This window comes from Phaethon lepturus, unplaced genomic scaffold, assembly GCF_000687285.1.
Source record: "Phaethon lepturus isolate BGI_N335 unplaced genomic scaffold, ASM68728v1 scaffold53110, whole genome shotgun sequence".
Lineage (NCBI taxonomy): Eukaryota > Metazoa > Chordata > Aves > Phaethontiformes > Phaethontidae > Phaethon > Phaethon lepturus.
In genome coordinates, this window is record NW_010510797.1 from 32,501 (window position 1) to 44,506 (window position 12,006).

The following is a 12,006-nucleotide window of genomic DNA, read 5'->3' on the forward strand; positions in this document are numbered from 1 at the left end:
TTCTGGAGAGAGAACTAGAGATGTATCAAAGTGTGAGTTTTACGGCAGAAGAAATACTAGAGAAACTTGGGCTCTGCCTGTTACGGTGGAAGTATGTGAGCAGTGTCAGCAGGGAGGGGAAGAAGCACCGACAGGGATGAGACATAAACGGACAATGTAAACGTTGTCATCCACTGAGGCGTTTCATTACTGTCCGTGAAATAAATGCAAAAACAATTTCAGCATGCAGGTCTTGCAGATGTACTGAAGCAGATACTTCCTCAAGATTTCTGGAGAGGACACTGGGAAACAAAGGTAGCTGTGTTAAGGAATTGGATAGTTGCTTTGCTATCTGAAGTGATGTTTGATAGGTAAGACTTTGGCGAAGTTGGAGGAAGAAGTAATTTTACAGTCTGAAAATAGCATCACTCGGACATTTGGAGAAGGAGTGGTAGTTTGTGATTTGCAAGGGGCTAAGCTGGGCAGTTCACTGTTAACGTTTTTATGGAATAAACCACTATGTCCTGTATATGCCAAAGCTGACTTAAGGAGGTGTCTGCTATGGGTTGGTAGATGTCATTGCAAGACAGGAGTAGGGTTCTGGGAAGTGCATCCCATTGTAACATGCTGTGAATGCCAGGTTGTCGAAGTCTGTGCAGCTTTTTATTGTAACCTAAACTTTCCTCATCATTATTGTCCTCTGAAATCATCTTAATTTTATTATGAATTACATACATTTTCTATCGGCGCTAATCTGTGCTGAGATTGAGAGAGAAGAGCTAAAAGGACAATTTAGCAATTATTTTGAGGCAGGCTGGGCTTCATCAGCTTAGGAATTGGTTTTGTTCACATGGAAATGGGCTGTACCTTTGAGGAGGATAAAAACAGGTATCCTGAGCATCTCATTAGTTTATTGCTGACTCCACATTTTTTCTGGATTTTAATATGTCACTTTTTTTTGTTAGTGTATGACGTTAATGAGGGTGTTTTGAAGTAGCAGACAGTGAGCACAGTGGATATTGGTGCAGCAAGTGGTTATCCTCTATTGTCTTTGAGATCTGACCTCGTTTCCTAACTGACAGAAGTTTTTGTTAGAATTAGGAGGGAGAACCAGTGTCACGTTGAAACGCTGGTGGTCAGGAAGCCATGGGCTTACCTTGGTAGTCATGTCAGTGGTTAATATCAAAGGGCAACAGAAAGGAAATCAGGAGGGCACAATCTGAAAATCAGATTGAAGTAGATTGTTAACTAATCCTTTCAAGTTTTACTTATTAGTTTTGTAATTGTACCAAATGAAATCCTCACAAACTACTCTGCTTGGCGTACCTCAATTTATATTAAAGTCTCAATAAAATACCTTTCAGCCTTTTCTTAGTGAGATGATGAAAAATGCTATCCCATGGAAGAATAGGGGACTCACATTCCAACATTACTTGCAGGCACCTGTTTGCTTTTTAATGTTGCTATTGAATTTGTATTTAACTTGGGATTAAAGTATAAGCTGACATATTTGACTAAGGATATTTTTAAGCCACAAGTTCTTAAAATTTAAAAAAAATGGCCACAGAATTGGTTAATAGAAGGAGATTTTGAAACTTGAAGGATTCAAGTTGAATAACAAAGACGTTTGTATTACTGTTGATCCGACGCACAAAGCAGAGTTTCATGAAGACTTGTAGGGATACTGGAGTCCACTGTACAGACAAAATGCTGGGTGTATTTGTGGCAGTGATGGAAGGGGAAGGGTCCTCACTCCTGTAAAGAGGTGCAGGTGCTGCGTGGGGGGTGCTGACAGGCAGAGAGTGGGGAACTTCCCCTGGGAACCTGCCTGGGAACGTGTAGAAACAGGCGGTGCTCCCGGGAGCTGCCGGTCTCGGGGAGACGGGAGATTGAAGTGGCATTCTTGCCCTCCACACAGACAGGGCTAAAGCATTAGTATTGTTGGCAGGCGGTTTGTTCCCTATGTGCTAGACAGCACTCAAACAGTATTCCCCATCCTCAGTGGATGCACCATTTTACTAGGTAGCAAAGCTTTCAAATGCCAGCAAGAACTTGTTAGTGACTACCACTTACTCACAAGTGTGTATCTCAGGTCACCTCTGAAGCTTTAAAGGGATTTATATTTATTATTTTTGAAAGGCATGTTTTTGTATGCTTTTTCAGTGTGGGTCTTTTTCACCAAAATAAGTGATTCATAATGACTGGATTTTGGTGAGATTTTCCAGATGACTCTGAAGATATTTTTTAATGATCTTTGTTGTAAACTTAAAAAAAACACAACCCAAACCAAAAAACCTCTGCTCTTTAAATATAGGTGACTTTGTTCAAATGAGCTAACGTACAAACTAGGTTTGCTTTCCCAGTTAATAAACTGTGCTATTAATGGGACAGTAAGCAAATGTCACATTCACATGTTGCTGTCTATCAGAGCAAATCAAAGTCTACTGTTTGGCACAAGAGGTAAAAAAACCCACATTGTAATAAAACTGTCATAGGATCAGTGTCTCCTGCTTTGTAAATAAACATTTCTGCTTTGCCTCGGTATTTCTGTAACATCCGGAGACTATTACCCTGTGCTGGTGCTCTGGTTCATTGGCAGTTTCACTTAAACAGTTAAAACAATAATTTGAAATGGAAAATGTTCTGCCCATATTCTTTAATTCCTTAATTGCATCTTATATTTTGTTATGCAGGAAAATACCGAACTGCTCACAAACCTCATTCAAAGCCAAAAGTATCAAACATTTTTGAGGTAGATTTTCCAGCAAATGGAAGTGATACAAAATCAATAGGCCGTTTTCAGTCAGAGGAGGAGCTGTGGGCCCGCTTAGAAGAGCTGGAGAGACAAGAAGAGATACTTGGTGAACTTGACAGGTACAGTATTGCTGTCACACATTCAGGTTTGGAGTTCAGAAAGCTATAGTGTGTGATTCAGTTTGTACACAAAGGATCTCACCGTAAGCACCAACAGCTGACTAGACTGATGCAGTTAAAATTATAATAGGTGGAAGGAGGGTGGAACATGAACAAAGCGTGCATTGCGAGGCCAAAGGTGCTAATATCTGCCTCTGTGCAACCCCAGCAATCCACCATTACAGTATTTTTTCTTTGAGATGTTATTAAAAAGGGGGAAGTAAAATCCTTTTCCCACAGGCTAGGAAAATCCATCGTTTACAATGCAGGAGTTCCACATTTTGTGTTTAATGCATCCTTAGATCTGTTCTGATCCTAAAGCAATACATATGTCATTAGCCAGAATGTCACAGTTTTGGTATTTCCAGTTGACATGGAAAGGACATTCTGACAGAGTATTAAAAAGGTTCCACAATCTGGCTAAAAATATAGTACTTGGGTAAAGAAAATTATGTACAGGCTTGTTCATTATTTTGTATGCCTGTGTCTCAAGAGTATGCATTGCCTCAGTTCACTTAGATATTTTTCATTTCATAGGATGCCTGATAGAGTTGAAACAAATGGAGAAGATACAACCTCCTCTGAAGAGGAGAAAGAAGATAAGAGGACAGATCTGAATGGGACATATAGAGCAGAAGACTGTATTACTCAGGGCAACTTTCATAAAGAAGTATCAAATTCAGACTTGTTTGGTGGCCAAGTTAATGGCTCTACTTATTATCACAGTGATGATGAAGATGACATAGATGTTGGAGACAGCTCTGTTCCAACTATTTTTTTCTCTCACACTGTTGAACCTAAAAGGGTTTGTATTTCCATTATTTTTATCTTTCTCTCAAGAGACTGCATAAACATATATATATACCATATCTAAGCCAGAAAATGTTAGATAATGTAGATAATGTAAAATGCTAAGTGTAGATGACATTTATTTGGATTTTTTTCCCAATGCTTGAAACGCACTGTTTAAATGCTGCTGTTTCAAATATGGTATTAAAAAAATGATCTTCAAATATATACCTTGCTGTTCTGGCTTCTGGCTGTTGTAAAAGGTAGTAAGTATCCTGTCTAGGAGTATTTAAAATGACTTTTTACTTGACTTGAAATTGACTGTTTAACAGCTCAGCTGTTGTGCAGGGTAAGCACATTAGTGCAAAGAAATGCCCTAGCCTAGTGCAAGTGGTAAAGAATAATCTGTTCACACTATGAATGTTACCGTTCATACATTTGTTTAACTTATCTGTGCTTTGTAGTCCCCAGTTGCATGGATAGGAGAATGTCAGAAGTCAGTTGATCTGCAGACTGGTGATTGTTGATTTTATGGTCTAGACCATCATTTGTGTTCAATTTTCAGGTAAGAATAAACACAGGAAAAAATACTACTTTGAAATTCAGTGAAAAGAAAGAAGAGGCCAAGCGTAAAAGGAAGAACAGCAATGGCAATGGCCATGCAACTCCAGAACTGCCTAACATCAAAACCCCAGCAGACATTTACCGGTGTGTAATTTACAGCACTGGGGCATGAGCTTTCCCCTTAGCAGACCTTCTCTTTTTCTGTTCACCTATAGTATGAAACTGAGCCTACTATTTCCTCAAAGAAACAGCTGGAACTGAATCTATTACTTAAAAATTAAGGATTGTGGCTTCTGCATGGTTGCCCTGCTTTCATACTCATAAGACATTTCTGAGCTTAAAATTTCCTTTTCCACTAGCAGTTCATTATTTATCTACTTTTTCAGAGCTTCTGAAATTGAGGTAAATTTGCCAGCGTATATCATCTGTATAAAGGAATACAGCACGTTGTTGTGTATTCTGGTTAATGCCATGTAATTTGCTTCTGTGTTTGTTTTCAAACGTAACTGACCAGATCTATCACTTGTAATACTCTTCCTTTCCCAGTTACAAATTGCTGGGTTTTGTCTCTTCTTCCCAGCATCTGCAGAATATACTCAGGTCTTTGCTTGCATAGTTTCTTTTGCATTCTCTCTCCCTGACTTTAGTCCATCACTGTCTCTCTGTAAAAAGAAGTGCTCACCTGTGGAACACTCACACTCAGCTTGAAAAATAATGTTGGGCTTAATGGACTGTATAAAATACTAAACTAAGGTGACGGGAGAGTTAAAAGAAGTATTTAGGTTTGTAAAGATGAACGTAGACACCTATTAGATTGGTTGACAAATTGCTCGTGAAAATCACACTGCATTTGTATGTTGGTGTATTCAGGCAACTAAACATTTTAAAAAATGTGTCATAAAGAGTGAAAAGTTAAACCCCATCCTATAATGACAGTTGCTAGGGCTGAAGATGAGGTAAAGGATTCTTTCATGGTGCTGTCCCTGGGCTGTCCTGCTGTCCTGAGCTCTGCACAGGAACTCCATCTTCTGTAGAGATATGCAGGTGTTCCCATGAGTGCCTGATGAATAAAGTTGCTAAAAAACAAGTAACACCCTTAAAACTCACCCAGTCATTGGGTTCCTCCTTTATGAGTTTGGTAAAATTGGCACTGTTTTCTAATGACGCTCTTTCTTCTCCATCCACCCCTGACTTCTTTAAGTTATGGAGATGGAGTACAAGCTGTAGGAAGAGGCCTCTTTATCAGTTTATGGTCTGTTAAAACTTGAAAAGTGTCTTCATGTTGATCTGATCTTAAAAGCTGATTTTTAAAATTTTTTTTTTAACTGAAAGCAGAAAATTATGGCACTTCTGAGGAAAAAGCTTCATACTTTCCATGTGCAATGAATGTTTCATGTATTTGTTTTTATATTCTACATTTGACAAGAACTTCATTCTAGAAAACCTTCTGTTTTCTGACAGAAACAGCCCTGACAATTGTTTAGCTTACCTTTTTTCTAACTTTTTGTAACTCACACTACTCTGTTTTCTACAACTTTTCAAAGAACTATACATTTTCTCCTGAAAGAGAGTACCAACTTAATGCTTGAATAAAGAGCAAAACAGTGTTTGCTCTGCAGAATTGATTCTTGTACCTTGGTAAATAAAATGCCTCTAAAGGTACAGTATTGCAATTCTGCAGCAAAAAAGTTGGAAAAGCACATCATAATTAATTTGTACAAAAACCAAAGCAAGATTGCTGTAAATTTGTCATCTGATCCTGAAATAGTTTATTAAAGCTAACGTTTTCCTTTATAGAGTCTTTGTGGATGTTGTGAATGGAGAGTATGTCCCTCGTAAATCAATTTTGAAGTCTCGAAGCAGAGAGAACAGTGTTTGTAGCGATACCAGTGAGAACAGTGCTGCTGAGTTTGATGACAGACGAGGAGTTCAGAGGAGTATTAGCTGTGATGAAGCTACTCAGAGTGACAACAGCGAAGGCATACTGGAGGAGGAGGAGGAGGGGCAGCAGCAGCTACCAAAAAAGCTTCCTCCGTCTTCAGGGACAACTGAGGTACAGTTTTTAATTAATTATTGATCGTTGGCAGGGATAAAACCGAGAAATCTAATGACTGTAGTTGCCTATACCATCAGTTTGATTTCTTTAAAATAATTTTCTAACTCCTACCTGGTTTGCTTCAGAAGGACATTATCAGATGACAAGCTTCTGTCACACCTGAGATGAGTCAGGTGGCTTTCCTGAGAGCTGAAGCTCTTCTGTAAAGATCTGACAAAGGATTTAAAAAAAAAAAAAAAAAAAAAAAAAATCTGTGCTTCATAGTTAATGAGAGGGAGGGTTGAATTCTCTGTAACCTGTGTTTTATCAATATTCTGGTGCACAGCTACAAGAGAGCTAGTTTCCAGGTGGTGTTAAAACACACAAATATCAGCTGAGTGATTATTTGGACTTGCCAAAGGCAGAGGAGTTGCCCTGTGGAAGGAAGCATTACACCGCTACTCATCCTATTCCTGACCAGGGCCATTAGTGATCCAAAACAAATCTATTTTCACACATTTGGAAAGTTCGGGGCTTCATCATAAAGGAAAGAGACTGCACGACATAAGGGAAAATGCACAGTTGCTTAGTGACTGGATAAGTACAAGACTTAAATGTAGCCGCTGCTCTGAAATTCATGGCATAGAATATTCTTAGTTTTTATTTTGTAAGAACTTACACTAATTTTTTCAAACCAGATGAAACTGAGTTTTCAGTAGTTCCCAGTGCAATGGGAAGTTCAATGAAAACACCTTTTAGATTTTTTTTTTTAATAAGAAATTAATTCTTCATAAAAGCTATTGTTTATCGCCAGTTTTCATACAAATAGCTATAGATGAATCCAGGCAGGATGTGAAGATTCATGATGGAAGCTCCATCTGTAGTTAGAACTTCACATTGTATACTTCCTGGAATACATGTGCTGTATTTTTATAAAACATCTAAGTACACTTTAGATGTTACCCATTAGTCCATTTTCTGAATATGGCATGATTATTCTCTACAATATAATGTATTTTCTAAGTAACTGAAGTGAGCAAAACACTCCAGTTAAAGACATGCCTTCTTAAATGCGGCTGTTTTGCTTTTGGTTGTTTTTGTCACTGTTTGAAATACATTATTTCTCCATTACCATTTGCAACATACTAACTTTTTTCTTTTTGTTTCTAATTTTACCACCATCTTCTTATTGTTGAATTTTGTATTTTGCTTACCTGTTTTTGAAAATGGACGTGTTGTTAGAACAACAGAGTAGTGTACAGGCACGGCTTTAGGCATACTTTGGCTATTGGAGCAGAAAACAAAAAAACACTGCTTTTTTGCAGGTCCTGCAAGAAAAGAAGGGCCCGTTTGTTTTGATTTGTTTTTCTTGGTAACTGAGTTATGAAAAAGCAGAACTAAGCATAGTTAATAAATCTGGTGTGTTTTCCTTTGTGCCCAGTATGAGCATCAAACCTTGGATGTAAACTGCTTCCCCTTGTCCTTAGGCATTCAAAATTTTCCATTTTCAATACATAGTCTTAAATATGTTTATGAAAAGTAGTTCTGAGTTGCTTTTTTTCCAACGTTTTCCAAGAATCATGGTCATTTCTTAGCTAAATTAAACAGGATTAAGTCATATAGTCGGCCACATATAAAGTATCATCTTTAAACATTAAATGTTTTTATTAGACCTTTCATAGAGAGAAATAGTTGGAAGCAAGTTTGCTGTTCTCTTAAGTATAAATTGCTTTCACCATTTTTTGATCATATTTGGTAAAGGAGAAAAGAGCAAACAAAATATGTGCTTGCCAGTTTGTATGCATTGTGTCAGCTTAATGCAATTAGAATATATTAAGTCATGAAATACGACGTATGATGGAAATGCTGACATACTCCAACTTTGCAAAATCTCTCAATTTCTTATCCAAAATGAAACTATAGATTACATCAGCTGTTCTATTTCTTGAGCATGTGTCAGTGAGGAAGCAAATTTTTAGATCATTTATGCAGTAGGAATGAGATTAAGTAGTACTTTTAAGACACTGTCTTTCATTCAGTCATCTTTGAACAAGCTGTATTTTGAGGTTAATTACAATTTGGTTACTTATGCAAGGAACAATCATTGATTTAAAGATATTTCTTTACTTTTGATTAAAAGAAATAACAATCCTAATCAGGCTAATATAGGGTAATGACCTTATGGGCATAGCTTCACATTTGCATTTTATTAGCTCATTTTGAGTATTCCCTTCTGTTGTAGGCATTTTCCGGAACTGTTATAGAAAAGGAGCCTTTGTCTCCCTCCTTAATACCACACCCAGTCATTGCTCACCCAGTCCTGCCTACCATTCTGGAGCGAAAATCAGAGGAAGTTTTGTCCGAAGCATCAGAAGAAACTACAAAGAGGATTTCAAAATTCAAAGCTGCCAGAATGCAGCAGACTAACTAGGTCCTGCCTCGCCAGCCGAAGCTGGAGTACTCTTGCCTAGTTTCACGTTTGTTGAGGTTATGTAAAACTCTATGCGTTACACCTAGCTAGTTAAAAGGGTGTCCTGTGTTAATTTGGCATCAGTTCTCTTTTAAACGTTTTTTGGCAACGTTAAAAAAAAAAAAAGTTCAGTGTTTGAACACTTGAGTGTTCATCTTATTTTGTCTTTTTCCCTGTTTCCTGTCAGCACCTTTGTATATGTTTGCCTTATGATAGCAGCACTTGGGTTCTTTTTCAAAAACTGTTCCTTACATACGTTGTTTTTGTGTTTAAACCTAAATACAGGCAGTTTTGTGCCAGCTGTGGTGTTCTACGTACCATATGGACCATTTTAAGGAAACTTTTCACATTTCAAATAGATTCACCAATTATATTGCATTACTTGCTTTAGCATTTTAAGACACACTTGTATTCACATTGTTGTAGGTTTTGCAACTAGGTGTCTGCTAAAAGTTTTTTTCCTTCTTTCAAACCTCTCTGATATCTCACTGTACAGATCTATAAAACGCTGGGTTCATGTACATTGCAGGGAAGTTTCTTTGATGGAAAAGGGTATTTTGTAAAATTAAATTTTCAGTAAAAAAGCTGTGAAGGTTGTGTGTTTTTTCTCACTTTACTACTAATTTGGAAACAACACCGAGAGGTTTTTATTTTGAACTTGGATTTCTGGCTTGAAGTGTTTACTACCACATGGACATAAAAGCAGTCCATTCTCTTCTGCCATTGTGTTTTAACCTCCTGCTAATGAATGTCCATGGAAATTGAATGCTCTTAAGGAGAGAAGCATAAACTCAGACTCTGATTACAAAATCTCCTAGTTCTTTTGTATACTCAGAAAACATTGTAATTGTCTTGGGAATGCCCAGAGGGAGTCAGCAGTAAGGAAAAATGTCTTAATGCTTCAACTGTATTTCAAAATGCAACAAGCACTGCAGCACTCGGGGTGCAGTTTTGTGTATCCTTCTCTTGTCCTGGCTTTAGGAGTCCCTGCCCAGCAGCTCCTGCCTGTCTTCTTGCCATCCTCTCCTTTGTGCTGACACAGCTTTTGTTGGGGCCACCCCTTGGGTGATAACAGGCGATGGAGCTGGGTTTAAAAAACAAACTACTGGGTTTGGGTTTGGATTTTTTTTTCCATAGCTGTGCGTGTTTTTTTGAAGCTAGTGAGTTTCCTCATCTCTTTCTCAGCACGTCTGTATCGGCACTGTTGGAGGGGTGATGTGTTGAGCAAGGACAAGGGGAAACGCTGGCGGAGGGCTTGGGGAGTTGGAGTACCTTAAACTGATGTTACTCTCCGGCTGACGTGATCAAACCACAGCCTAAAAAAGTGAGGGAAAAGGGCTTGGGAGGTGTAAGGAAGGATTTGCTTTTGGCCGCAGTTCTCTGGCTTTGTAAATACGCAGCCTGAGAGCCACCAGCATCTGGTTTTCCAAATCTTGGCCGTCCATGAAGAGGGCGTCAGCTAACGCCGTTTCCTCACCTCCCCCTAAAAGAACGGCGCCTTGCGCTCCTGTCCTTCGCTCTCAGGCCACAGCAGACTGGCTCGTAGTGCAGCTTCATGCGTCGAAACAATCACCAGCTCCCCCTTTCTCAACATCTTTTTCTCTCTGTGCCTAAAAGGGAGGTGGAGGCGTTGGGACTTCTTTTTCTACGGGGAGTTTTAAAGAAGGCTGTGCTCCATCTAACGCCGGTGGCCGTTCCCTGCTGCGTGTTTGGGAGGGTGGCGTGGTTTCAGGGAAGCGTCGGGGGCCGATAGCCGGGGTGCCTGCCGGGGGGAGCAGCCCGCCGAAGCCGCGGGGCTGCGTTTTCCCTGCGATACGGAGCAAGTTGTGTTTTGCTGAAATGAAAACTGAAGGGAAAGCTGTGCAGCCCTCCCGTGCCCAAAGCTCACCGGCTGGGAGGGGGCAATCTCCATTTTAAGCGGATCCTGAGAATCACGTTGAAAGTGTTAATGATTAACTTGATTCATGCTCAAATGCGGATTTTTTTTTTTAAAGCATATTGCATTAGTACTAAAATAAGCCATCAATGCCAGTCCACCCTCTATTCACGGCTAAATATTTAAAGGAGGTTATTTATAGCTTCTTTAATGAATTCTTGGCTAAACAAAATGAAATTATGTCCTAGAAAAGTAGAAGCTATTTTGTAACCAGAACAGTGCAACTGTAAAATATAGTTCCATGAATATGTATTTTAAATAACAAGGGGTTGAGATCCAAGACTACCAGACATGGATAATTAGAGGGAAAAGGAGAGAAAGAAAGGGGGGGAGCGAGAGAAACCCCTTTAAAAAGATTTATTTAGATATCTTCTGAAATACTTCCCTCTTCTAGTTACTTCAACAAAACCAAATGCCCCTTGTCACAATAGATCAGTTTCAAATCAAAATTAATTCTTTGCTTGTTTTCTTTTTCTCCCCTCCCCTTTTTTCACATCCCTGCTCACGGGAAAAAGTAGGATAAATGCACCTTGGGTTTTAATGAATTATGGCCGCGGTTCAGGGAAGCATCCTTACTCAGGAATGCACTTTGGCATGTGCTTATGTCTCAAAAGATTTTGCAAAGAAGAATGGATTTAACCGCATGCTTAAAACTAAGCACATGAGCGTTTTCCCTAATAGGGAGCCTGAATGTGTCTGTGCCCTTTTTGCAGTGTATTTAACTGTCGGAGGGTTTGCAGGCTTCGGTCTCTTCACGTGGGCTTTACCAGTAGATTCACCCCGTGGTGCCTACAGCAGGAAGAGATGGCTGTAGGATTTCTGGAGAATGTTTGCAAAGGCTAAACAAAAACCCAAATTACCAAAGCAGATCAAAACCCAGGCAGAGTAACACTGATCAGGTGAAGGCCCGCCTCAGTGAGGACTTAAAATTTGCTTTTTGTGCAACGCTGAAGCCGACAAGTTGGATGCCGATGACCAGCAACGCACAGGTGAAGCAAACACCAGGATGAAGTGACGGTGCCCCACAGTTCAGGCATGTTGGGTTCCTGGTAGTAAGTTAATCCGTTGATACGAATGTCTTGCCCCCGATGCCGCAGTTGGAGTTTTTATTCACTTAAATAATAGTAAGGGTACAGTTTAATCGGTTTCTGAAACACCCGTGGTGGCTTTTCCTGCTGCCCCCGCCGGAAGGGCTCCTCGCCTGCTGGGGAGCGCTGCGGAGGGCTCCGGGCGCGGGGCTGAGGAAGGGGCTTTTGGTTCTTCCCGGTGCTCCGCGAGAGGTTGGAAGGACGTGGCCCGGCCGGGGCTGGGGCAGCTTTG

General features: G+C 39.7%; 1 protein-coding gene across 1 annotated transcript in view; it reads left to right on the plus strand.

Annotated features, from left to right (window-relative positions):
• The window catches only part of URI1 (URI1, prefoldin-like chaperone), a 36,620-nt gene extending 27,278 nt beyond the window's left edge, over positions 1-9,342 (plus strand). The window contains exons 7-11 of the mRNA XM_010281900.1: positions 2,673-2,853; positions 3,430-3,697; positions 4,247-4,389; positions 6,043-6,298; positions 8,523-9,342. Of these exons, the coding sequence (XP_010280202.1) occupies positions 2,673-2,853; positions 3,430-3,697; positions 4,247-4,389; positions 6,043-6,298; positions 8,523-8,711 (1,037 nt within the window). The 3' untranslated portion in view covers positions 8,712-9,342. The remainder of the gene's footprint in view (positions 1-2,672; positions 2,854-3,429; positions 3,698-4,246; positions 4,390-6,042; positions 6,299-8,522) is intronic.
• The last annotated feature ends 2,664 nt before the right edge of the window (positions 9,343-12,006 follow it).